Source organism: Ammospiza caudacuta, chromosome 4, assembly GCF_027887145.1.
Source record: "Ammospiza caudacuta isolate bAmmCau1 chromosome 4, bAmmCau1.pri, whole genome shotgun sequence".
Classification (NCBI taxonomy): Eukaryota; Metazoa; Chordata; class Aves; order Passeriformes; family Passerellidae; genus Ammospiza; species Ammospiza caudacuta.
This window is the reverse complement of record NC_080596.1, coordinates 17,753,475-17,780,226: the sequence shown is the minus strand read 5'-3', so window position 1 is coordinate 17,780,226 and position 26,752 is coordinate 17,753,475. Positions and strand designations below refer to the sequence as shown.

Genomic DNA, 26,752 nt, shown 5'->3' with positions numbered 1-26,752 from the left:
ATTCCGGTCCTCCCCGTGCGCCCCTGGGGCGCCCCGGGAGCCGCGCTAGCCCCGCCCATCAGATGGCGGTCTCCTTTGCATACGTGCCCCGCCCATCAAACAGGTGTCTAATTTGTGTACAGGCCACGCCCGTCACATAGCTGTCTCATTTGCATACAGGCCCCGCCCATCAGATAGCGGCCTCATTTGCATGCAAGCCCCGCCCACTGGGTAGCACCGCTCCGGGCGGGGCCGAGCCTGGCAGCGAGCCGTGCTCATGTCCTGGCTCTGCCTGGGACAGAGGCAATGTTCTTCCCAGGAGCGGATTCAAAGCTCTGTTTGAGTTCAGGATGAGGCTGCTGTTGATCAGAGCCGGATGGTTGAGCTGCTGCTGAGCAGTGCTTCCACTAAGCCGAGGACTTCTCAGGCTCCCAGGCTGCCCGGGCAGCGAGGAGCTGGGAGGGGGCAGAGCCAGGAGAGCTGCCCCACTGCCCTGAGGGATGTTGCAGAGCACAGGGCATGGTGCTGAAGGAAACACTGGGGTGATCTGGCCGAGGGGTGAGGGCCACTGCTCAGGGGCTGGCTGGGCATTGCTCAGAGGGTGGTGAGCAAGCACCCTGTGCACCACTGGCTTTGGATATTCCTGTATGGTTACTGTAATTTTCCTTTTCTGTCCTGTTCAACTGTGTGTATCTCAACCCACAAGTCTTGCCTTTTTTTGCTAATGCTCTCCCCCATCCAGGGACTTGGAGTGACCTGGTCCAGTGCAAGGTGCCCCTGCTTGTGGCAGGAGTGGAATGAGATGAGCTTTAAAGTCTCTTCCAACCCAAACCATCCCACGACCCCTCTGGGGGGTGAGTTTCCAGTTTAACGATTCATTTCCCTGCTTTGCAGGGAGAAGAGAGGTGCAGCTCCATGCAGTCCCTGATGCAGAGGAAGAGGTGAAGGGAGAAGGGGCTGCTGGGTCTCCTTCCACCACTGAAGCAAAGGAGACAGAGGACGAGTTGCTGATGGACCGAGCAAGAGCTCTGCCCAACACCACACCTGACACTGCAGGTGGATCTCCCAGCTCTGCTGAGACATGGGAGGAGAAAAAGGGATCCTCAGTGCTGGAATATGCCACAGCTCCAGAGGACAACACAGAGCCCTCAGCTCAGCGTGGGGCCGGTGACTCTGCTCAGGAGGTTCCTCTGCAGAAGAAGGTGAGGACCCTGCTGGGTGCTGGGGAGCAGCTGTGCGTTGTTGCTCTCTTGCTAGAAGTGAGGAGGCCAAGCTGCATCCCCCACATCCCTTTGGCCATGTCAGGGAGCTGCTGCCCAGCTTCCTCCAGGAGAAGCTCTCTGTGTTTGCTGAGGCTGTGTTGTGCGTGTGGAGCTGCAGTGCCTGGAGGGGGACACCAGAAATTACATGAGTCAGCTTAGACACTGCTGCACTGCTCTGTGCTCCTGCTGAGCAAGTCTTGGGTACTAAACCTACACAGTTCTCCAGAGTTATTTGCATTTCACTGGCTGGTCTTGTACCTTCTCTTCCTGATCATTCTCTGTTAGCCCTGTGTAGCAGGAAAACATCAGCACTTGCTGCAACAGAGGAGGTGACAAAGAGTTTCCCTTTGGCTGTGAATAAACAGACATTGTGGCCTTTGTTTTTCTTTTTTTTTAATAGAAAGAGAACAAGAGAAAAGCAAAGAAACATATGTCCATCTCCAGGGAACCTGTTCCCCTGGACTCTCTGCCTCCTCAACCACAGAGTTGCCTGACACCTGAGTTTTTCCTCAGGAAATCCAACCCCCCGTTGTTGAGGGAGCAAAGCCAGGTGCTGATGGATGCACTGATGCCAGTGGAGATGCAGCTGAAGGCAATAGGCATTTGCACACCTGGGGAAGGAAGCTGGCAGCCCGGAAGCAGAAAGGCTGAGCCCTGCAGAGCAGCACAGCCAGGGGGGCTGTCCCAGCTCGCAGTGCCGCAGCCCAGGGGACAAGGTGGGGGATGGAGCAGCCAGGGGTAATGTGGAAGGGGACAGTGGTGCCCCTGGCCAGCTGCCAGCAGCCACAGCACAGGCCCGGGGCAGTAGCAAGCAGCTGCTGTCAGCAGGGCAGGGAGCGAGTCCCTCTGGGCTGCCTCCTGCCAAGGGAGCCCCCAAAGCAAGCCTGAGACCAAGACCTCCCCTGCGGCTCAGAGCCCGCAGACTGGGAAGGAGCTCAAGCAGAAAGGGACCAGTTCCACTGTTAAAGTGAGTGTGCGTGAGCTCTGGTGAGTGTTCCAGTGGGCACAGCTTCCCTTTGTCAGTGCGACTTGCTCCTGCTGTCAGTGATGCTGAGGAGCACCTGCCCAGGCATACAGGAGTGAATTGGGGAGGACTATGGGGACGCTCCAATTCAAATTCTGTTCTCCTGGGTGTCAGTTCTAGCCCAGCTCTCACTGAGAGGTGGCTCAGCTGCCCCCAGGAGTGGCAGGTATCTCTTCTCTAGCCAGCCGTGCTCTCTGGAGAGCTCTGGGATCCCCTTGAACAAGGGGATTTTGTGTTTTGCGGGTGCGTGTGCTCTGTTCATACACAGGCCCGGTAAGCTGGAAGTTGCTGTGGTTTCTCTTTCACTTTCCTTATGCCCCATCCTCTGGGACTGAGGCTCACTGAGCTGACTGTGTGGCAGTGTGTTTGGGTTGGGCTCCTCTCCCATCATGGGCTGTTTTCCTTAGCCAGTGGCTTCCCTCAGCGAGGGATGAGTGCTTCCAGGAGGATGGAGCTGGTGGTGCACCGGTGTTGGGGGGCAGATGGGCAGTAGAGCAGAAAGTACTGCACAGCTGATGGGTGATGTGGACATCTTGACTCTGGTGGGGCAGAAGCCCTGGGATCATCAAACAGAAATGTAAGGGAGGAAACAAAAAGGAAATTTGCTTTGTGTAAAGGAAGTCATGCAAGACTGCAGGTGCAAGACCGTGGTTAAGCAGTGTAGCTAAGAAACGTGAATGTGGTTATTTCTTAGCAGTGAAATATTTTACCTAAGGCTGTAAGTGTTTATAAATGGAGTTGTAGAAACAATAAATGGCTTCTTGCTTGCACCAGGTCTCTCAAGTGCCAACACACCAGGAGGAGATGCTGTGCTTCCAGGGTCTCCTGTTTCATTGGGCATTGTTTGTCTCCCTGTTGCAGAATGCAAACACAAAAGAGAAAAATCAGACCCCATGTGAGAAAATGCCCAATGTGAGTATGAAGACAAGTTGGAGCCAAGGAGTGGAGGCTGCCAGAAAGGAGGGTGCTGTGGCTGCAGCAGACAGCCCCAAGAACAAAAAGGAACAAAGGAAGCAGAAACCTGTGGAAAAGGTTAAAGAAAGGTGAGAACAGCCCTGCTGCTCCCAGCATTCTTCACTAACAGGAGTTGCTGTCAGGAGGACTCAGGACTCCAGACCGAGGTGCTGAGATTGGGTCAGTATGTACCTTGGACATGTGGAAATGGAGTTGTCTTGAAACTGAGGTTAGGTGGTTGTGCACGACAGAGCCAGTGTTGAATGGGAGATGCAGCACAGGTGATGTCCTGGGTGATGTGTTGAACCTGCTTGAGCATCTGATGGATAAAAAAGAGATTATTCTCTTATTTCTTGCTCTAATGAGCATCATGTGCTTCACACACAATGCTTCAGGTGAATAGTGTGAAGAGCTGTTTTGCTTAATGTGTATGAGCTGGAAGGAGTGGAAAGTGTGGCCATTCCAGGTGACTCTGCTAGGCCAGAGCATCTCCTGCTGCCTTTAGGAGCCCATTGTTCCTTTTTGCACTGGGCTTTGCACTAGGCCTGCTCAAACATCAGTCTGAGTGAACTGCTGCCAGAGTTTATGGATGTTGCAGCCACTCAGCTGGTCTCAAATCGAGCCTGATTTGAGGTCTACAGTGACTTGTACAATTAAAAAACCCCAACAGAATCACTTCTATTCCCCTTCCAATTCTTTCCTGCAGTTCTGTGAGCCGCAATGAGGGTGTCACAGTGTATTTCCATGCGATACTATCCAAAGACTTCAAGTTCGACCCTGGTACCCATAAAGTGTTCATCAGAGCCCAGGGCATTCCTTCCTACGCTGACTGGAATGACAACATCTGTGAGCTGAAGTGCACCCGGTGAGTGTTCCCTGCTCTGAGATCGGGGTCTCTGTGGGGCCTCAGCCGCTGTGCAAGGCGTGGCTCTTTGCCCACAGCTGGGGGTTGCAGCAAGGGTCTTCACAGTGGAGAAAACTGTTCTAAAGTGTCACCATTCCTATTAAAAATGGAGCAATGCATGGAAGGGGAGGTCTGTAGATCAGCTAACATGTCCTTTGCCTGCCTTTGCTGTGTTTGTGTTTCCAAGGCCTCTGGAAAAACATGGATACCTCATTGAAGGCTCTGTAACTCTCAGCAGAGAAATCCTGGATGAATACATTCCTTACAAGTACTGGGTGACCTGTGGGGAGGGGGAGTATGAGTTAATTTACAAGAAGTCAGTATCCAATAATCCCGTGAATCGCTGCTTACTGATAAACAGTGGATTCCTCAAAAATGGAGGTGAGCTCTGTTGGCTGGACCTGCACCTTGGGGTGATCCCTGCTGTCCTATGGCCCAGCATTCCTGGCAGGCAGCCCTGTCTGAAGCTGGCAGCTCAGTGGGCTGCTGGGGGTATTGCTGTGGCAGCTGGAAGGGAGAAGACACCTGATTGCAATGGTTGTTTTCCTGTGTTCTCCTTGTGTTGCTGTTCCAGAGTGGCACCAGTATGATGACATCGTGTGTGCAAAGCCTTCCATGCTCAAAAACTTCCAGCACAAAGTTGGTTTTGATAATAACAAGGAAGTGGTGAAAGGGAAGAAAATTGCTGCCAAAATTATGTTAGAAAGTATCTTCAGCATTCTTGCAACCCGGAGTCCTGACAATCTGAGGAGTTTCTTCTGTCATCTGGGGCAGTTCTATTACGTTGCAGGAGGCCAGCGGGTGTTTGATGGTGGGCCAATGACATGGGAAGACTTAAACTTCGGCGCAGAGCAGGTAATCCCTTCTCCTGCAGAGACAGAAAGCATTCTGCTACTGAACACAAACTTTAATTTTGCTGCTGACCTCGGTGGGTTAATTTTGCTTTTGCAGTCAAAGTTCAGGTACAGAAGCAGTGGGGATCCTTCTGGGGTGGCTGTCACTGACTGCATTCAGGCTTCAGTCAGCCTGTGCACCTCGGTGTGGTTCTGAGACCCCATGGGTGTCAGCAGCAGGGCTGTGATGTGGTGACTTCATACCTGAGTAGGTTTTGTGTCTGGATATTGATTTCCTAACCCTTGCCATTAAGTTTGGCTGCTAGTTGTTCTGTCACTAACAACTTCTCTGCACTCATCTCTTGCTCCAAAGCTGCCTGCTTTTTGGGAGAAGCTCCTGGTCCTGTTCTAAGTAGTGATGCCAGTAGGGTTTCTGGAATCCAGAATTTCTTATTTGACATAATTAGGAAATGTGACAGAAATGCCATATTGTCTTTTTTGGTTTTCAGGGCTGCTCTTTCCTGTCCTGTGGCCTCACTGGAACTGGCAGAAGACATTGGTTTCAGAAGAGAAAGACTAATGCTGTGCTTGGTTTGTTTCTTCTCTTCTTTATCCCAGGTGAAAGATTTACTGCTAAAATATGTGAAGAAAATAGCTCTCCCTTTCCTTGCACCAGAAGCAGCTCCAAAGGGCAGAGTCATCCAAAGCAAACTGGCTGTGGGGCTCACCATTCTTGTGGTAGTTGAGCACTATTCACTCTCAGTACCTAGAAGTGACCTGGCTGACCTGTGCAGCCTCCTGTGCTTGGATCAGGTGTCACCACAAGTTGTACAGAATGAGATTGATAACATCAAAGAGGCTTTTTCAGGAGTTTCCAAGTAAGTGTTCCATGTACCTTCTAACTGACCAGGCTGGTGTTGCTTTGATAAAACAACTGGAATCCAGCTCTCTACTGCTAGAGAACCAGAGAAAAAGTTACATTTGGAGGTATCTTTGGAGGTCTCAGTTCCAGCCTCTTGCTTGAAGCAGGGCTAACATCCAGGCAAGGTTGTAGTGCATCATTCCACACTTTTGGTTGGTTTCCCCTGGAGTGCCTGTTTGCCAGGTTGTAATCTGACTACGTGGAACTGGATTTGGAGTTCTTCACTTACACAGGTGTAGCCATTGCATTTCTCTCTGGAGTCCTTCTCTGGGTGGGTGTCACAGGGCTGGGGGGGCTCATGGGGAGACTAGAAAAAGGATTGGATCTTCCCAGTGCTCCAGCAGCAGGATCTGTGCAGAGAGATTCCATAACATTGCAGCTCTGGGCCTTAAACCTGGACAGGTACGCTCTGCAATGAAGAGTAGATGGAGCTAAAATAATGACCAGAGATTAATTGAAGGTGCATAGGGAGATTGAACCATGGCCTCCCACACCACTAGGGCATTCCCAAGGCCAGGATAAAGCTGTTCTTTCACTCAGTATCTTTGTTTTGTTTTCTTTTTTTTATTTAGCTTGAGGATTGACCTGACAAACCTTTGCCAGAGGTGCATTGAACTTGATGTAGACCAGTGGGTGTGGGTCCTTCCCCTTCTGCATTCCTTTGCTGCTCCCCTGCAGCAGGAGCACGGGCTGGTGGAGGAGGATGCCTGGGCAGGGCTGCAAGGGCTTCCATTTGCTGAAACCAGGATGAAGCAACATGTGTGAGTTTTCCAGAGCTCCCAGTTCCTTCCAGTGCCCTCAAATCTCTTTTTGTTTTTCCCCTTCCCCGTTTTTAAAGAGTATGAAATGTAGCATGTTAAGGGAGGATGTTTGGGGTATTTGGGTGCAGCCACACTAGTGGCTCAGGGGTCACTGAGTGTAGCTCAGTTGGGCACTCTGTGACCAACACAACCCCCCCCCCCCCCCACCCAGTTCTGCCAGCCAGGGAGCAGGTGGGAGCTAAAGCTGCTCCTGTTGTGTAGAGTCTGAGCAAGACCTGGAGTTTATTTTCCCTGAGTGCTTGTGCTCAGTGGTTTGGTTCTGCTGTGCCACCCCTGGGCCCTGGAGACTCCCACTGATCTCAGCTGCAGGGACAAAAGCACAAGAATGGAGGAGACTCCTCTGTGGGCTGCACGAGCTCACAGCCTTTTGTTCCCTGGAATCCTGAAGATTTTGTTTTGTCTCCCCTCCAGAGCAACCCAAATGCTGGCACGAATGAGAGAAAAGAGATGCTTGATGGAATTTGATGGGACTCTAGTCAAGTCCTGGCTCTGCATGGTGCCGCTGGGGAGCCTGGCTGACTTCATAAAAGACTTCTCCAGTGACCCGTTAGTTACTCTTCAAGGTGTTTTATACAGATTGGAGAATGCTGAGCTCTCGTGCGATAGCTCTCAGGTTTGTCATCTGGCAGCTTTACCCAGCTCCGGGATGAAAGCTCCAACTGGGCTCCTGGGTGTCTTTTGGCAGAACTGACCATCACTGAGGGGATTGGGGCTCACAGCAGGTCACAGCACAAAGAGCCTCAAACTTAGCTAAGAGCAAAAATAGTTGCTCTGAAGTCAGCGACTCCTCAGGGGGAGAGTTGGGGATTTATCTGCAGCAGAAGGTGTTGGCATTGATGAGAGGAGGGTGTTCGTGGCTGGATTTGCTCTTGGTTAGTGATGGCAGATGTTTTAATCCTGACCTCCTCAGATGTGTACCTGAAACTGTTTTTTTTGTACAGGAGGGTTGGGCAAGGGGCTGCTGGTTTGAGAGATTTTCCTGCTGTTGTGAAAACTTTTGTATTGGTGCAAGAACAGCAGGAGTAGGACCTTCAACTAATAACAGAAGTTGTAAGAAGTACAGGTTGGGTTTGTGTGTATAAAAGCTGCCCAGGTATTGGCTCTGACATCCAGGAAATAAGTTCTGCTATTTTACAAAATAGCAGAATTTTTGAAAATACTGGAGAAGATGCAAAAGAATAGTGAGTTCCCTCCTCCTCAGCTAATCAGAAATCAGTCTCTAAAATTTCTTCCCCAGTTTCATATTTTTGTCTTTCCAGTCTCAGGTACTATTGAGGATTCTGAACACAGTGCTGCACGCCTTGGATGAGCCCCCAGCCAGGTAAGTGCAGTGCACCTCTGTGAGAGCAATGTCTGCCTCTGCACCAGGGCTGGGGTCCTGCTTGTGTACCTTGAAATCTCTGTTGAGAAAAAAATCCTGGAGTTCCATCCCATCTTTTCAATCCATCTGAGGGAGGTAGCTGCCATACTGTGTTGAATTTGGTGGGGTTTTTACTTTGTTTTTAATTTTTTATTTTTCCTTGGAGCAGAAAATTAACTCTCCCTCTGTGTTGCTGCCCTGCAGAGCTCTGGGGCCTCCTTCTTGGCGGTGCTGCTTGTCCCGCTGCCTCAGGCTGCACGAGAGGCTCTGCAAGGCTGCCAGCACAGTGAAGTTGTTCCTGGTCCCTGCCACTGCTGCAACCCTGATTGCCAAGGTTGCCCAGCTTCAGCCCCCAGCAGTGAGTACCAAGGAACTCTTGGCTTGATACAAGCAAGGTACCCAGAAGTATTACAAGTGTGGCACAACACACTGGGTTTAGGTCAGGTCCAGTCTCTGAAGAACTTCACACTCTGAGCAAGACTGTGATACTTTCAGACAGGTGTGGAGTCACCTGATGAGTTTGGTTCTTCTTGAAAGTAAGGTCAGATGCTCAGGTTTGCTGTAATAAGCTTTGTTTTAACTCTGGTTTTGTTTCCCCTTTAACATTTGTTTACTTCCTGGAACAAGCTTAAGCACAACCTGCCTGTAACCTGCACTTTCCCAGCCTCTCTGCTTTTATTCAAGCAGTGCTGGGTCTGTTGCTGGGCTGTTGTGTGTTCTGGATGGTTTTGGTCTTCTCTTTAGAAATACTGATTTAAATCAGTTATCTATTGCTGTCCTGCTTGAGCTGTGTTTATTTTGTTGTCTTCCCTCTGTGTGGGGCAGGTTCCAGGGGATGCTGTGGAGGAAGTCCCAATGGAAGAGTTGCTCAGTGGAGCTCTGAGGGAAGCTCGTGCCTGGTTCAGAAAGGTTTTAGATCGCAAGTTACTGCTGAAGCACTCAGACCATGTGATCTTCTCTTTCTCCCCTGAACTTGAGGTTTGTCATCTTTTGATAAACTACAGTAAAAAGGGATTTTACTGTAGCTTAGCCAGGGTCTTGAGTCTGCTGGCTCTTTGCTGGGCTCTGCAGATGTGGCTTGTTAAGGAGTGGGGTGGGGATGGGCAGTGTTTGAAGCTCACCTCTGTTCTCTTCCTTGGCTGTTCCTAAAGGCATTGCTGGGTGAGGAGCTGCCCCTTGATGTTGTCTTGCTCCCAGTGTGTCCCACTGGTTGTCCTCAGGCCTTCCAGCAGGCAAAGCTCAGAGCAGCCCTGCCAGTCTGAGCTGCTGCTCCCTCTGGGCCCTCTGGCCCTCTCTGGGACAGTTTCCAGCAGCAGGTTGGAAGTAGCTCATCCAAATGTCTCCTTCAGCAGCTGAGACATTTACACACTCTTTGGGCTTAAAGAGCAGCTCTGGGAGTGTTCCTTTTCCTCAGAATGGAAACATCTGAAAGGGTTGCAGACTGTCTGAGGCGTGTGGGGCATCTCTTCTACATTGTTCTTTTAATTTCCTTTCTTTCATTTTCCTTTCTTTTAATTTTTCTATTAAATCTCAGCACTCAGTAGTTTGGGTTGGTTTGCTTGTCCCCTGCAGGTCTGGGATAAGTTTGTGAAAATCAGCTTTCCAGATAAGAAGTTCACCCAGAAATGGAGGAGCGCTTTACTTGAAGATCTGAAGAAAAGAATCCAGCAGGTAGGGGAGACTCCAGGCAGCCTTGGCTGGTGTTCAGAGCAGATGGAGTGACTTGTGTGTGGAAACCCAGGGCACTGGGAATATTTCTCTGTCTCCTCTCGGGTGTCCTGACCCCCAGGGGAGCACTGTCTTTGACCCCTCATCCATGGAGAAAGTTTCCTAGACTTCAAGATAGACTAGAATCCACAAAAGTGTGAAATAGATTATAGAGAGTAGTGTAGATGTATCACTTGGTGAGAAATTGAGGTTTTGGGATTTTTAGTATGTTGTGGATGGAAGCAAGATGGAGGGCACAGGGTGTCCTGGTTTTCTTCTTCATGCTGCTTCTTGCTTCTTCTTCTTGGGTTTGGGTGGCATTTTGTAATTGGGCAGAAAAGTCCGCACTGCGAGCTCTTTGGGATCAGTTATTGGGTTAAAAAGGGGAATAATCCAGGTGTCAGTTCTTAATTGGATAGTTGAGTCTTAAAAGACCTTGTAACAAGAGATTGTCAACCATTCTGTGCCTTCTAATGAAACTGAACTCACAGTAATGAGACTGTTTTACTGATAAGAAGTAATAAACACCTGAGTCTGAACACAAGTTCGGACCATCTCAAGTGCCTTCAATCCAGACCCAGAGAAACCCACAGCTGCTACTGCCACACTTGTGCTGTGCTTGGAGCAGGAGCACGTGCAAACATGGTGGCTTTGGCCATAACAATTGCCATTGCTGTTATGAACCAGGTTGTGGAGGGTCAGCAATTGACCATGATGATGTCTCACGCTGTAATCTTGGTCAGTGGCCTGGCTCGGGTCCTGGTGCTTTAGAGGAAATCTACATTCTGAACAATTGTCACCTCTGTGGTTTTAAGAACCAGCAAGTGCAAAGTAAACACCCAGGGGCTCAGAGAAGCCAAGCTGGTGCCTCTCTTCTCATTCCTTGTGCAGAAATGGTGCTGCTCAGGCTCCCAAATGCACACCCACATGTGTTAGTCCCTTCCAAACTGACACTGTATAGCTCCTCATTTTTTTTCTACAGCAGTTACATATTTCCTTAAGCCATTGAATTTCATGGTGAAGTCGGGAAACAAATATTTTCTGCTGTGAGCTTGGCTTGGAGAGATGGCTATTAAGTAATCACACACTTTAGATGGAAATCATTAAAAGATTTTCCAAGCATTTATTTGTTTGATCTCTCTCCCAGGCCCTCAGAAATGGGCTGATGCTCAGGTTCCTTTTATTGTCTTGATAGCATTGCTGCTTCATACTGCCAGGAGAAACACTTTGAATTGATGAGAAATCTCCCTTTTGCCCTTCAGGAGCCTCCAGTGAACCAAATCTTGGTGTACTGTTCTCAGCACCACCACATCACAAAGACAGACTCCTCCATCAGCCAGTGCTTCCAGAGCTGTGCCATAGAGGCTGTACCTGCAGCTTGCCAGGTACTGTGTATGCCCTGGTAGGGGAAAGGAAAGGTAGGGAAGGGAGGAGAAAGGAGAGTGGGGTTTCACAGCAATTCTGTTGCACAGGGATGTGCCTTGTGGTGGAAGGGGAGGTGGAGGTTGCTTGAGCTGCTGCAGATTGTTTGTTAAACAAAAACCGGAAAATATCAACAAGAAATTAGGAAATGAGGTCTGTGAGGAATATTTTTAATGTGTTTCCACCATGAGCTCTGGTGTCAGTTGTGTCACAGGGCTGCTTTGGAATATTCCTCAGCACTGGAGGGGACTCCTTGGCATCAGTGCCAGTTCTGAGACACAGACACAGTGGCACCTCAGAGTCTGACCTGCCCCTGTCCTTTCTGTGTGCCCTGGCAGACGCAGAACAATCTCCTGGAGCAGATCTCTTCCTACAACATGGGCAAGTTCAGCCAGCTCGTGTCTGCTCTCATGGTGAAGCCGTGGCCAGTCGTGGCTGGGCAGTCTGAGGGGTATTCTGATGAGATTCTTCATCACCTGCTCACATGGCCTGACATCAAACATATCTTCAGCTTTAATGGTAGGTCTGTAGTTGGGTTTTAGGAGGCCTTGAGAAGCTTTTCTCTGCCTCACTGCTGCCACTGCACAGAGCAGCAGAGAGAAATTGTCCTGCTCTTATTTTAGTCTCTATCCCAAAGCTTGAACTATTCAGCTTGGGTTTGGAGAGGGAAGGCCAAGGAAAAAGGAGCCACTATTCCTCTTGTGCTAATCCACTACAACTTCCTTAGGATTTGTGGACCATAACTTTTTTCCCTGAGAAGTTCTCACAAGTTATTGGCACACAAAAATGCCAAAGAGTTGGCCAAGAGAACAGATCCAAATGGCTTTTGTTTGCCCCACAGGGTTTGAGTCTGGGCTCTCCATGGAAAGTTTCCACATTGCTGTCCTGGGATCCTGGTTTTGTTCAGAAAGACATGAGGGGCTGGAGGGTGGTGTGAGTCCACAGGCTCTTGGGTTCAGTAGGAAATGGAAGGACTGTGCCATGGCATGGAAAAGTTCCTGATTCTACCTGTTTTTTGGGAAACATGACATGCTTTGTGTCATGAACAGAAACAAGCAAAAACCTTCTGGACACGCTCACAGATGAAGCAAAGAATGTCGTGGCTGTAGCAGACTCTGTGCTTAAGAGTGTCACCGATGACATCCACAGCCGCTGCATCCTCGTGAAACACCTGGAGAAGGTTTTCCAGCACAAGGAACAGTTCCTCTGCATGTGGGAGACAAGTAAGAGATGGGTTCAAAGCGGCATGGTTGGTTTAGTGCATCACTGTAATGATGCTGGTCTGCTCAGGAGGGACTGCAGGGGTTGGGGGTGCTCAGGAAGGGCTGCAGCAGTTTGGAGTGCTGTTCCTTGGCCTGGGCAGGGATCTCCCAGCTCTAGTTTGTCACTGCGGGGTTGTGACTCTGCAGTTCCCAACCTGAGTTGGGATGCAGGGCTTGGTAAATGTCTGCTTTGTGACTACAGGTGAGTTTTCTTTCAGAGCACCAGCAATGGCCAAGTGAGGAAAAGGAGAAGTTCCAGAGAAGCCTGAAAGAACAGCTGACATTGAGGCACGAAGAAGTCACACAGCTCAGAAGAGAGAAAGAAGCAATCAGAACCTTCCTGAGAATGTGCCGGGGGATGCAGAAGCGTGTGAGAGGTAGAGTTCTGGGGAGCAATCTGAAAGTGTCAAGTCCAGAAAACAGCATTTTCCTTGAAAATCTCTTGGCTTTGGGAACAGGTTTGATTCTAAGCCCCAAAGTGAGGGTGAGGAGGGGTGGGGGGAGTAATTTGATGCACAAGCACTCAATTGACCCACCACCCAGAGTAATGGGGGTGGGTCAATTGAGAGCTTGTGCATCAGATGACACTTAGAGGCTTTCACCTCTCTGGTAGCATTTTGTGGCTTGGGGGATGGGATAAAGTGAGCTGGAGTGGTTGCACCATCTGATCTCCCTCTGGCCTGTCTCTGGTTTACAGTGGTTTTAGGTGAGGTGGAAGTTCAACACTCAGTAGATCTTCACTCAAAAAGACTGAATCAAGTTGTGATGGTGGGAAAGAGGTCCCTGCAGACCTTCTACAGTCTGAGCCCAGAGCTGAAAGAGTTTGTCCACAAAATGCACTCTTTTAAGGACAGCTCAATCTTCCAGCAGTTCTGGGAGGAATCAGTAGAGAAGGTAGGAGAGAAGTATGAGCGTGACTCTTCAGAGGAGGAGGAGGAGATTGTTCCTGAGCTGGGCCTTAATGATATTTTGAACTGCATGATCCGCCCTTGCTTTAACAGCTATGCAGAGCTGTATGATGAACTCAGATCAGGAAGTCTCACACTTTCTGCAGTTGATAGAATTTTCCAGGAATTCATACGTCGTCCTGAACGTCTCAAAGCAGAGCTGAACACCATCTGTGAGCTTCGGCCTGCAGAGGACAGAGGCTGGGTTGACCATCGAGTCCAGCAGATCCAGCAGTACCATGAAATGAATTCAACCTGTGAAGCTGCCAAGATCATTGACTGTGTGAAAGAGAGTTTAGGCCTCTCTGGTGACTTCAGTATCCTGGGAAACTTGTTGCATATAGTAAGTATCTGTGACTTCAGCTCTTTACTGTCAGGCTGTTGGCTAAATTCAAACCTTCCCACAAGTCTATCCCAGTCTGTAAAAAGTCATTCCTTGTCCCAAAATGCTCCAAATGCTTTTGTGTAGTCATTCCTTAAAGAGAGATGATGATACTGCTCAGTTGGGGTATGGCTTTGCAGAGGGCTTTCCTTTCCCTGCTGCAGAACCAGTGACATTTCCCAATTCCAGACTCAGTGTGTATTTGCACCACTTGCTTTCCAGACAGAAAAGCTTGAACCCTACCAGACCCAGAAGTTGGATTCCATCAGCCCTGAGCTCATGCAAGCCAAGCAGCTGCTGGAGGGGATCACTCAGCCCCGCTGTAGCTGTCTGAGGGAGCTCGCCCGGCAGAAGGAGTTTGTCTGCTGGGTCAGAGAAGCACTGAAAGGTGTGTGCTGCTCACCCAGGAATCAGACAGAGAGTACTAGAAGGGATGGCAGTTTGTGTGGGAGCAGAAGGAACTCTGAATCCCTGACCCATCTGCTTTGTGCCTTTGCAGCTTCTGGTGTTGAGAGTTACATCTCTGATGGGCTTTGGTGTAGAACATGCTATGAGGACGCTTTAAATGTGCCCATGCACTGGTGCAGCACACAGTGACCACCCAGCTGGGAGCTGGGCTGGGTCTGGAGGGCTTCAGCAGCTGCTGCTGCTGCTCAGTTCAGGCCTCTTGTTTCAGGGGATGGAGCTGTGTGTCTGCCAGCTGAGATGTCTGACCTGTGCAAACACCCTCAGCCACACACACCCCCAGGCACTGCTCCCTTCCTGGCTGGGGATCTGGGGGTCCATGGATGGATGGATGGATGGCCTGGGAAAGCTGATGGGCAGTTACACAGGAGCTGCTGCTCAAAGCATTCTTCCTGCATTTCCTGTAGAGGGTGGTGATGAGGGCTGGTGTCCAAGCTGCCTCACATGTTGCTCACTCCTGTGTTGCCTCCTTTCAGACATAAATGAGCTGAAGGTGTTTGTTGACCTGGCCTCTATCTCGGCGGGCGAGAACGACATGGATGTGGACCGTGTGGCCTGTTTCCATGGCGCTGTGCACGGCTACTCCTCCCTGCTCTACGAGCTCCACCAGGGCTCAGGCTTCAAGGACTTCATGAGTTGCTTGGAGAAGCTGTGGCGAGCCTTGGACAGTGATAAGAGCCTCCCCGAGAAACTGGTGAGTTCTGCTGGGACAGGGCCTCTGCATCCTCCTGCCTTTCTGCCTTCCAGGAGTGGCTGGAAGTTGGGCTGCACTGGGCAAATAGCACCTGTGTGGGGACATCACTGTGGCTCTTGTTTATGGAGGAAAAACAGCTGATGTTCCTGTGGCACAAAAATTCACTGCAGCAGCTGTAGCTGGTGTAGCACAGGTTTCTCCAGGGTGCTGTGAAGCTTTCCACTGTGATGTGTGGCCTAGCTCATGCAAGTTTGATGTTGTGAAAGAGGGAAGGCAGGTGCCTGAGAACTCTTATCCTTTTGCAGCAGGGCCTGCCTCTGTAGCAAGAGGTGTTGGAGCACTGTGGGCTCTGTTCAGCCTCCCATGGAGTGGGTAAGGAAGGACTGTGCAGAAAGAGCAGGCTGAAGCCAGTACTCATTGCTTTCTTCCTTCCCCATCACAAAACTCTTGTGCCAGCCCAAGCTGTTTGTCCTGGTCAGGTGTAAGCAGAGATCAGATTTCAGAGCAGTCGGGGCAGTGCTGTGTCTCCTCTCCCCACAGCGTGCCTCAGCTCAGCACCTGGAGTGGCTGAAGACAGTGAAGGAGAGCCACGGCTCTGTGGAGCTGTCCTCGCTGTCCCTGGCAGCTGCCATCAACAGCAGAGGGGTCTATGTGCTGAAGGCACCAGCTGATGGCCAGAAGGTGAGGCTGAGATCACTCAGCTCCCGCTGCCCCTCCTGCCTGGGGGTTGCTGCCCTGGCCTCGGGCAGAGCCCCAGGCATGCTGACAGCTCCTGCTCTTGCTCTTGGCAGGTCTCCTTGGACAGTGTCCTGCGCTTCACCCTCCCGGTGATCTCAGGGGACACTGAGGCCTCCCAGAAGTACTCGCTGGCAGAGCTCCGCGAGCTGCAGAACAAACTGATGCTCATGTCTGCCAAGGGAGAGCAAGGCCTGGAGGTGGAGAGGTTCTCTGAGGTCCGATTCCAAACCCAGGGGGTAACTGGTGTTGGGCCAGGGCTGGTTTTTCCCATGATCATAAGATTTTTAAGGCTGTGGTTGACAGTGGAGTTGCTGGGAGTGTTCCTGCCTGTGGTTCCCTGCTAAGGTAGAGCTAAGCTGCAGACAGAAGAGTGAGCTGGTGGCCTTATCCTCTGGCTGCACTGGGGATTGTCCTGGCTGGCAGCATCACTGTAATGTTGTAGCAAGCTGGGAGTTCCTTACTGGTTTCCTGGGGATGCTGTTGTTAAAAAGTCACAGAGAGTCTCTGGTTGCTGTACAAGGCCTGACACGCTTTGGGGCATTCACTGAATATCTTTCCAGGGGTTTCACGGCTAAAACTTTCAAATCAGCTTGTTTCCCTCTCCTCTGTCTTTGCACAGGTCTTTTCCAATGTCCAGAGACTTGCCCAGGCCTTTATAGACCTTTACTCAGCTGGGAACATGCTTTTCCGCTCCTGGCTTGCCCAGGTGTATTGTTCACCCCACAGAGAATCCTGTGTTCTTATAGACTTCTCTCTGGACCCCATCCCAGTGCTGGAAGGGCAAGGGGATATGGCAGCTGTGCTTCCAGCCCTCTGCAAGACTATGGAGAGTTTCCTGGAGAGCTGGAAAAGCTTCATGAATGCCAGGCGACATAAGCATTTCTACCTGAACTACTACAGTGCAGAGCAGCTGGTGTTCCTGTGCTCGGAGCTGGGCCGGGGCAGCCCCAGCCAGGCTGCCCTCATGATGCTCTCCTTCCTCAACCCTCACTGCACTGAGCAGGATGTCCTCACAACCCTTGGGAGCCAGGGCCCTCCCAGTTCAGGGAAGGCTGCTTCTGACTTCCAGGTGCTGCTGGATGGGGAGAGGGACCTGAGTGCCCGGCTGAAGCGCATCTGGGAGTGCTACATGAGCAACATGGACTCCTTCCTCCCCAACTGCCTGGACATCAACACACTGGGCCTGTGGCTGAAGAACCTGGCCAGCAGTGGCAGGGAATGTGTCACCAGAGACTTCCCTCAGGACCTGCTCTGTGTGGGCCAGCCCAACCTCATCCTCTGCCCTCGCTCCGAGGTGCTCAGCTCTGCCCTGGCCATTTACATGAACAGCCCCGAGCAGCCCCTTCCCACCTTCGACGAGGTGCTGCTGTGTACGCCCCAGACTAGCGCAGAGCAGGTGGGGCTGTTCCTGCGCAGGTGCCTCATTCCCTGCCAGGGTGGGAACAAGATTTACACCATGCTCTACGCAGATGAGCTGAGCTACGATGTCAGCTGCAGGGCAGAGGAGCTGTTCCAGCACCTGCAGTGCTGCAACAGCTCCTACAGGCTCGTCATCCTGTGCAACTGCGAGCGGGAGAACAGCTACCTGCCCTCTGCCTTCAGCCACTACAAGGTGCACATGATTCCCCAGAGGTCACAGGAAGATATCCAGCAGTACCTGCAGCGCCACTTCCGAGTGGCTCAGCCCTCCAGCTCGGCTGCAGCCGTGTTCAAGGAGCACATGTGTGTTGGGATTGTGTCCTCCAAAAGAGCTGGCATGGGTAAGATGGCATGTGCAGATTGGGCTCTGCTGAGAGCTCAAAACCAGGGTGGGGTTTACCTTGCCAGGTTTTGTGTCCAAGATTTAAGTGTCTTGGTCAAAAAGAGCAATTCAGACTCGTCAGTGCAGGGAGGTGAAAGCTCAAAGTCCCCTTGTCCCCTTGTTTTGTTATAGGTAAAAGTGATGTTATGTTAAATTAAGGTATAGTTCAATTATATTGTATTAATTATGTTATATTAATTTTATTGTGTTTAGAGGAGGGGCTTATTAGAATGTGCTAGGAGAAGGGTCCAGGGTTTGGTGGAAGGGTGGTCTGGTGGGGCAAGGCGAGGTCAAAGATTGGATGGAACATCTGACCAATCGTTCGAAGCCCTGCAGAAACTATTGGTCCAGAAGGAACGGCGTTAAAGACCAGTGAGAAGCCTGGACATGGACCAGTCGCCATGCAGATCCAAAATGGACCAATCCTAGATTCAAAGGGGGTTATAAATGGGAGGAGTTCGGTTGGGTTGGGGTTCTTCTTTTTGGAAACTTGTTTTATGGGGAGAACCCCATGCACTTGAGGTTAGCGCACTGTTCTGTTTTTGGCTCGTTGTGTGGGTGCCTGGGCTTATCCTGGGTACTCCGTTCCTTGCAGCTGTTTTAATAAACGAGAACATCTTTCTCCAGAGAATGTTTGGACTCGTTCATATTCATAACAGTTTGACTTTAGGAACAACTGCAAAATAGGATAGATTCAAGTCCTAATAAAGAGTAAAGCTTCTTTCAGGCAGTGGAAGGAAAACAAACCTTATGGATAACAAGAGCAATGTGTTGGATTCCAGGCTCCATCTGCTCAAACCAGACTTAGATTTGTTCTGGAATGACTTTTAGGAAGCTTCAGAGATTTTAGGGCATGGGGTACTTAAACGTTTGATTTCCTTCTATTGTCTCTTAACGTGATCTATCTGATATTGATGGCTTTGGTTCTTGTGGTGTTTTTAATAACAGGGAAATCTCTGTATGTGAAGAGGCTGCATGAGAGACTGCAAAAAGATCAGCCTGACTGCACAGAACTTCTGAAAACCATCAGACTGATTGAATCAGAAGTGGATGAAGATAAAGTGCTGAAATCTCTTCTGCCTTTTCTGGAGAGAGAACACCAGACAAAGCGCATGATATTCCATTTTGATATCACCTCCTCAGTGAGTGCATCCCTCCCACAGCTGCCGTGTTCCACAAGTCCTGTGTGGACCCTTGCAGGAGCTTTCTGTAAAGCTTTTGTTTCTCAACTAGCCATTTCCCTAGCAAGTCTTCTCTCATTATTGTGTCAGTAATGCTAATACCATCAAGGTGATTGAACTCTGGAACAGTTGCCCAGGGAAGCTGCAGAGTCTCCACCTTGGAGACATTAAAAACGTGACTGAATGTGGCCCTGATCAGCCTGTTCTAGCTGGGCCTGCTTTAAGCAGAGAGCCTTCCCACCCTCAACTGTTCTGTGGTTCTGTGAAGTTGTGGTGGGTAAATAAAGAGGAAATGCCTTGGTATCTCTCTTTGTGATAGGTGCAGCGTGGAATTCCAGAGTTTCTTTTCAAGCTGTTGGTTTTGCAGTACCTGACAGATAATAATGGCAATATGTGGCTACGGCAGAAGTGTCATCTGTACATCATTGAAATCCTGGAGTTGTCCCCAGTGCCAAAGACAGCAGCCAGACATGTATGTACCAGAAATGCTCCTTTTCTGGGAATTTCTCAGTCACTTTCCAAATGTTTGTATGTAGCTGTGGTGAGTTGTAGAGACTGTAACTGTAAACACAGCACACGAGTTCCCTGTTTCATTGGGAGTGTGCTGTATTCCATAACAAACTGGTGTCCCTGGTGTTGTACGAAATGACATTTACACTGGACAGCAAATTAGGCCTGTCTGGTTTCCTTGGGTTTGTGATTTCTGAAGGCCTGTTAGTCCCAGCCCAACTGTAACGTTTATAGGATTCATAAAAACGCAAAATCTAATCTTCCCTCATGTTAATTTGCATGTTTGAAAGTAGGGGAATATTTATGTGCAGCTGTAAGAGCAGAATGTAGTTGAAGTAGCTCTGAGAAGGGGCTGGAGGTGATGCCAGGCTCATGTACCTGGAAGGAAAATGTAGGCAGAAATAGAATTCCTTGGTGCACTTCAAGTGGAAGAAGCGATGCACAGGGAAAAGGCTGGCTCCTGTTCCCCAGATCTGTGGTTTTAGGCAAGGAGATTGTTAAGAACAGATTAATTAGGCTGATGAAGATTGAGGCTACAGCTCTGTGATGACCTTTTCTTTTTCTCTTGTCCAGATGTCAGTGCGCCAGAAGTATCACTTCTTGGATGTGTTCCCTAAAATAATGTGCAAGTCTCCCAAAGAAGTGCTAGACATGGAGACACTTGAGAACCATTCTGGGGATGTGGGAATGGACATGGAGGAATTTCGCAGTGAGGCTTTCCAGAGACCCTTCCAGTACCTGAAGAGGTTTGACCAGGGCTGTGACCTGGACAGGTTCCGGTACAAGGCGCTCTCGGTGGAAGGCAGACCTGCAGAATGTGTGCAGCACTTCCTTCTGCACTGCGGGGTCGTGGATCCCTCCTGGGCGGAGCTCCGCAACTTCACCTGGTTCCTCAATGTTCAGCTGAGAGACTGCGAGGCTTCTGTCTTTTGTGATCCTGGCTTTGTTGGGGACACTTTGAATGGTTTCAAGAACTTTGTGGTTGGCTTCATGATTTTAATGGCACGGGATTTTGCTACGCCCTCCCTGAACATTTCCGACCAGAGTTCAGGAAGACAATCCTCCCACCTGGAGAACGTGGCAGAGGCAGATCTGCTTCCTTTCCGCATCAGGAAGAGGTGGGAGTCAGAGCCTCATCCCTATCTGTTTTTCAATGCAGATCATACATCCATGACATTCATTGGTTTCCACATCCAGCAGACCAGAAATCACATTGATGCCATCGATCCTCTGAATGGGAATGTCATCAAGAAGGACATCATGACTGCCCGGCTGTACCGGGGCTTGTTACTGCAGGGGGTTCTCTTCAATGTGCCCTTCAATCAGCTGCCCCGCGAGGAGAAGCTTGAGAGGCTCTGCATGGTGCTGGGGCTCCCCAAGGTGTTTGACCCCGACAAGACATATGAGCTCACCACGGACAATGTGCTGAAAATCTTGGCCATTGAGATGCGATTCCGCTGCAACATCCCGGTGGTCATCATGGGAGAAACAGGCTGTGGGAAAACCAGGCTGGTCAAGTTCCTGTGCCAGTTACACAGCAGGTCTGCAGAGGTGGAGAACATGAAGCTTGTCAAGGTTCATGGAGGTACCACTGCAGAGATGATCTATGCCAGGATCAGAGAAGCAGAAGCCCTGGCTAAATCCAACAAGGAGCAGCACGGGTTGGACACTGTCCTCTTTTTTGACGAAGCCAACACAACAGAGGCTGTGAGCAGCATCAAGGAGGTTCTGTGTGACCGCACGGTGCAGGGGGAGCCTTTGGCCTCTGGCTCTGGCCTGCGGATCATCGCAGCCTGCAATCCCTACCGGAAGCACACGGACAGGATGATCCAACACCTGGAGCTGGCTGGGCTGGGCTACCGGGTGAAGGCTGACGACACCCGGGAGAAGCTGGGATCCATCCCGCTGAGACAGCTCGTGTACCGGGTGCACGCGCTCCCACCCAGCATGATCCCGCTGGTGTGGGACTTTGGGCAGCTCAACAACCACATGGAGAAGATGTACATCCAGCAGATGGTGCAGCGTGTGGCGGAGCAGCTGCCCATGGCCAAGGATGAGGTGAGGACAGTCACAGAGGTGCTCGTTGCCTCCCAGCAGTACATGAGGCAGACGGACGACGAGTGCAGCTTCGTCAGCCTGCGGGACGTGGAGCGCTGCATGGAGGTGTTCAAGTGGTTTTACAGGCACAGCCACATGCTGCTGATGGAGCTGACGAAGTACCTGGCTGAGAGGAAAGCTCCCAAGCACAGCGGTGACAGAAACAACGTCATCTGGTCCTTGGTGCTGGCGGTCGGAGTCTGCTACCACGCATCCCTGGAAAGGAAGGAGCTGTACAGGACTGCCATCAGCCAGGTCCTCCCAAAGCCTTACAATACCCAGAAAAAGATTTTGGAAGAAATCTCCCTGATGCAGGACTTATTCCTGAGTGGGGTGCCACTCCGGGGTACCATAGCAAGGAATGTGGCCTTGAAGGAAAATGTCTTCATGATGGTCATCTGTATTGAGCTGAAAATCCCTCTTTTTCTTGTCGGGAAGCCTGGGAGCTCCAAATCCCTGGCAAAAACCATCGTGGCTGATGCTATGCAGGGCCAAGCAGCTCATTCTGATCTGTTCAAGCACCTGAAGCAGATCCATCTTGTGTCTTTTCAGTGTAGCCCCCTCTCCACTCCAGAGGGAATCATAGGCACTTTCAAGCACTGTGCTCGATTCCAGGAAGGGAAGAACTTGGAGGAGTATGTATCAGTGGTAGTTTTGGATGAGATTGGGCTGGCAGAAGACTCTCCCAAAATGCCCTTGAAGACTTTGCATCCGCTTTTGGAGGATGGCTGCATCGATGATGTCCCTGATCCTCACAAAAAGGTTGGCTTCATCGGGATTTCCAACTGGGCTTTGGACCCTGCTAAGATGAATCGAGGTATCTTTGTGTCTCGTGGGGACCCCAGCAGAGAGGAGCTCATCGAGAGTGCAGAAGGCATTTGCTGCTCGGCACGAGGGGCTCTGCAGAAGGTCGAGCAGTATTTCCAGCACTTTACAGACGCATATGAAAGCATTTGCAAGGCCCAAGACAGGGAGTTCTTTGGCCTTCGTGACTACTACAGCCTCATAAAGATGTTTTTTGCCTTAGCTAAGAGCTCCAATAGGGACCCCACACTTCAGGACATTGCCACAGTGGTTCTTCGTAACTTTAGTGGCAAAGATGATGTCAATGCCTTGGAAATATTCACTTCCAAGTTGCCAGAAAAAGGGGAGATATGTGCTTGTGATATCAGTAGGATAGAGCTGATCCGACAGAACATTTACAGCAGTGCTGAGGATGGGGACTGCAGGTACCTGCTTGTGTTGACTGAGAACTATGCGGCACTGCCGATCCTCCAGCAGACTTTTTTCACTGCCCAACAGCAGCCAGAAATCATCTTTGGCTCCAGTTTTCCTAAGGACCAAGAATACACCCAGATATGCAGGAACATCAACCGAGTGAAGGTCTGCATGGAAACTGGCCAGATGGTTGTGCTCCTCAACTTGCAGAACCTCTACGAGAGCCTCTATGATGCCCTCAACCAGTACTACGTGTACCTGGCTGGGCAGAAGTACGTGGATCTGGGGCTGGGCACACACCGGGTGAAGTGCCGGGTGCACCCTGAGTTCCGCCTGATAGTCATTGAGGAGAAGGAGGTGGTGTACAAGCACTTCCCCATCCCGCTGATCAACCGGCTGGAGAAGCACTACCTGGACATGAGCACCGTGCTGGACAAGGGCCAGAGGGAGGCCGTGCAGGAGCTGGAGCGGTGGGTGCAGGAGTTCACAGCAGTCAACACAGAGAAGCACTTACTCAGCCAGCAGCAGTACAGCCCTGCAGATGTGTTTGTGGGCTACCATGCCGACACCTGCGCCTCACTGGTGCTGCAGGGCACGCAGCGCCTGCGTCCAGCCTGCGACCCCGCCGAGCTCCTGCCCCGTGTCACTGAGCAGGCGCGGCTGGCCCTGCTCAACTGTGCCACCCCCGACGCCGTCATTCGCCTCTGCAACTCCGTGGAAGTGTTCATGGTGCCCTCCCCAGCCCACATCTACTTCAGGCAGCAGCAGCACGCCTCCTTCACTGACTTCCTCAGCGCCCACGTGGGTGCAGGGGCTGGGCCCCGGACCGCCTTCACTGAGGTGAGGCTGGGGTGCTGCCAGCCCTCCTGACCCCGCTCAGCTCTGTGCCAGGGCTGCAGCATGGCACCGCCTGCATGCGCTGCAGTGCTGGGTGTGCAGAGCTGGGTGCTGGGACATAAGCGTTGATTTGGGGGTGCAGTGCAGCTCTGCAGCAGGCCAGGATGCAGTGCAGCTCTGCAGCGGGCCAGGGCGCAGTGCAGCTCTGCAGCGGGCCAGGGCGCAGTGCAGCTCTGCAACAGGCCGGGGTGCAGTGCAGCTCTGCAGCAGACTGGGGCGCAGTGCAGTGCAGCTCTGCAGCAGGCCGGGGCGCAGCGCAGTGCAGCTCTGCAGCAGGCCGGGGCGCAGCGCAGTGCAGCTCTGCAGCAGGCCGGGGCGCAGCGCAGCTCTGCAGCAGGGTGGCAGCCTTGAGAGCACAGGTGGGTCTGTGCTGCATTGCTGCCTCTCTTTCCGCAGGTCACCACCTTCTCACGGCTGCTCACCAGTGCCGATGCTGCCTGCCTGGAGAGGGAGGTGCAGGGCAAGGCCCAGAGGCCCCAGATCCTGTTCCTGCAGCAGTTTGACACAAAGTACTCCTTCCTGAAGTGCATCCGGTGAGTCTGGGCCGGTGTTTTCCTGCTTGGAATGGGCTGTCAGCTGTGTGGAAAGTGTTTTTCTCTCTCCTCCTGCAGCGGCCAAAGCTAATGTGGAGTGGCTGGTTCTGTGGTCTCTAATGTTTGATCTTTATACTTAGTGACTTTTGTTAAATCTGTTTTCACTCTTCAGAGAGTTCCTGGATTCCACTTCAGAAAATAAAGTCCTCATTATTCAGACCGACTTTGAGGATGGCTCTAAGGATGCCCAGCTCATCACCTCAGCCAAGTGAGTGGGGTGTGGAATGGTTCAGTTCTGCCTGGCCACCCCTCTCTGTGGTTAGTTATTGGTGCTGTTTGGGAATTTCACTCTCAGGAATTTGCAGAATTTATTCTGTAGCAGAATGAATCTTAATGCATTGATTGTATTTCAAATAATCCATATCCCAAATCAGAATAAGCGAAACTGGGTGAAATGAGCAGATAATCCCCTTTGTAGTGTGAATTCTGGCCACTGGCTGCAGAAGTCCTGAAGGGCTGAGGGTCATGGGATAATTCAGGGCACAGCTGGAGGTGGCAGCTGGGAGGAAGGAGTGGGAGTCACCTGTGTCTGTTCTGGGAGAGGACACGTGTCCTCTCTGAGCAGAGACCTGTGGCCATGGGCCTCTCTGTGCCTTTGCTCTGCCAACAGCATTTCCTCTTTGCTGCAGGTACGCTGTTGTCAATGAGATCAACAAGGTAGACCTGGGAGAGGTCTCTGTCTTTGTTTACTTTATCACGAAGCTTTCCCGGCTGGAAGGAGGAACATCCTACATGGGATTCCATGGAGGTGAGTGTGCCCATCTGTCCCTCCTTACTCTTCAGCTGCCTTCAGGCAATCATTTCTCTTGCTCATTCTTCCTTTAAATGCTGAAAACCTGGACTCAGTGTCTTGTGGGTTGTCAAAGCTGCCTCCCTGTCCCACAGGACTGCCTGGGGGATCAGTACCTGGCAGTCCTGGCTGGGAGCACCTTGCCTTGCCTGCTGACAGACAGGTCCCCTCTCCAGTCAGCTGGAGAGCAGCCACAAAGGTAACTCTGTGGGTGTGTTGTCCTCCAGAGGCTCTGGAGCAGGTGCTGATGTGTCCAGCAAAGTTCCTCTGGGTCTGGGGGCTTCTGAAAGCCTCAGAACCTTGGAACTATCAGGCATGGATGTGTGCAGCAGCAGGTTCTGAGGGCATTGTGCTTTCCCCTCCTATAGCAAGAGGTGAGAGTTGGTGATCTCTGAAGGTAACCTCAGGGGCTGGCAGGTAATTCTGGGGGAGCTCTTCTGAAAGAGCAAGCTGCAGGCTGGGAGTGATACCTTGTTCTGTGCCTGTAGGGCTGTGGCAGTCAGTGCACATCGATGATCTCCGCAGATCCAAGGACATGATCTCTGACTTGACAGCCCTGCAGAACCTCACCATCAGCCAGGTGCTCTCTCAGGATCAAGGTGCAACCAGAGGTAAGCTGTGTGCTGGGCAAAGGGGGAGCTGTGGTCCCAGATTTGGCACTATGGGAACTGATGCCTGGCACAATGTATGTGATGACTTTCCCTGCTCAGCACCTGATTTTTGTGGGAGTCATCACCTGGCTCCCAACTTGTATTTAATTCATTACTACAACTTTAGGTCATCAAGCAAGTTAATTTGGAATTTTTCCCTTTTCTTTTTGACAGAAATGTGGCATTTGCTCTGCTTAGCAGCCTGAGTACTCTGTCCCAGCACAGGAGGCAGCAAATGCTGCATGGCAGAGACTGACAAGGATCTTTCTTTGCCCTTACTCTCCTTCCTTTCACCACACTGCCTGACAGGAGTCAGGGAGAGCTTAAGGCATTAGCCCAGTTTCAGATTTCTTCCAGTTCTTGCTGCATGAAGCCTGACAGCCTGAGTGGCTGTGGCTGTGTTTGAGGTGAATCTCAGCTACTCATGCAGGTGCTAATGGGTCTCTGACAGATATTCTGCTGCTCTGGGATGCAGTTGCTAAAATAAACTCTTATCTGACTGATGGAGAGTGCAGTGCTGCTTTCTAACAGAATTTCTGCACCTTAGCTGCAGCTCTGCCTGCCAATGGAGAAGCACAGCTGGAGGAGGTTGGAGCACCAGTGCCAGGAGCAGAGCACCATAAGGTCAGTTCAGCATACATTTGTTTGCCTCTCAGCTGTCACTGTGGCTCTCTGCTCTGTCATTCATGAGCGCAAACCACCTTTTGTGTTCCCCTTCACCTGAAACCAATCAGCAGTATTTGCATCATGAATGTTACTGTTCAGGTACAAGTTCCTCCTCCCCACTACCCAGTCAATCATAATCACTAAAGAAATAAACCATTCTAAGGACTCTGTAATTCCTTAGTCATTTCATTCTTCTGATTTTTAAAAGTCAGCTCTAAGAATTTCTGTTGCTTTTCTCGCCCTGGAGGGGAGAGCTGTGGTCCTGAGCCTCGCTCCAGCTGTGTGCTCTGAGGTGGAGCTGGAGCTGGCTTAGGACTAGGCTGTGCTGCAGCCACATTCACACTGCCTCGTGTGCCCCTGGCAGCCTCAGCTGGACATGCCCAGCACCAGGGACATGGAGCATTTCCCAGGAAGGGCAGAAGATTTTCCCTGGTCACATTGATTATTTCCATTTCTTTCCTCAAACTGCTGGATCTTTTCCCTACAGGAAATGATGTCTCACAGGTCAGTTTGAAAGGGCCACAGCAAAAGAGCTGAGAATTGCAGCCTGAGCTGAGGGAAGCTGGGAACAGGGATGCCAGGCAGCAGGCCATTTGAGGGAGCCCTGGACACCTTTCAAGGAAGTGTGCTGGGGACAGGAGGGTCACTCCAGGGGAATGACCTTATTTTCCTG

At 51.0% G+C, this 26,752-nt stretch overlaps 1 protein-coding gene across 1 annotated transcript in view; it reads left to right on the top strand.

The window, feature by feature from the left end:
* The first annotated feature begins 941 nt into the window (after window positions 1-941).
* LOC131556861 (E3 ubiquitin-protein ligase RNF213-like) overlaps window positions 942-26,752 on the top strand; it is a 43,860-nt gene continuing 18,049 nt past the window's right edge. The window contains 34 exon segments of the mRNA XM_058803766.1: window positions 942-1,181; window positions 1,642-1,717; window positions 1,720-1,839; window positions 1,842-2,108; window positions 2,111-2,208; window positions 3,127-3,308; window positions 3,926-4,084; window positions 4,311-4,504; window positions 4,698-4,978; window positions 5,575-5,834; window positions 6,451-6,639; window positions 7,111-7,312; window positions 7,965-8,020; window positions 8,264-8,417; window positions 8,885-9,037; window positions 9,632-9,730; window positions 11,029-11,151; window positions 11,527-11,707; window positions 12,238-12,411; window positions 12,669-12,827; window positions 13,148-13,740; window positions 14,002-14,167; window positions 14,721-14,938; window positions 15,479-15,619; window positions 15,730-15,891; window positions 16,296-17,436; window positions 18,426-18,619; window positions 18,978-19,130; window positions 19,742-23,323; window positions 23,777-23,913; window positions 24,086-24,181; window positions 24,603-24,721; window positions 25,252-25,374; window positions 25,961-26,037. Of these exon segments, the coding sequence (XP_058659749.1) occupies window positions 990-1,181; window positions 1,642-1,717; window positions 1,720-1,839; window positions 1,842-2,108; window positions 2,111-2,208; window positions 3,127-3,308; window positions 3,926-4,084; window positions 4,311-4,504; window positions 4,698-4,978; window positions 5,575-5,834; window positions 6,451-6,639; window positions 7,111-7,312; window positions 7,965-8,020; window positions 8,264-8,417; window positions 8,885-9,037; window positions 9,632-9,730; window positions 11,029-11,151; window positions 11,527-11,707; window positions 12,238-12,411; window positions 12,669-12,827; window positions 13,148-13,740; window positions 14,002-14,167; window positions 14,721-14,938; window positions 15,479-15,619; window positions 15,730-15,891; window positions 16,296-17,436; window positions 18,426-18,619; window positions 18,978-19,130; window positions 19,742-23,323; window positions 23,777-23,913; window positions 24,086-24,181; window positions 24,603-24,721; window positions 25,252-25,374; window positions 25,961-26,037 (10,221 nt within the window). The 5' untranslated portion in view covers window positions 942-989.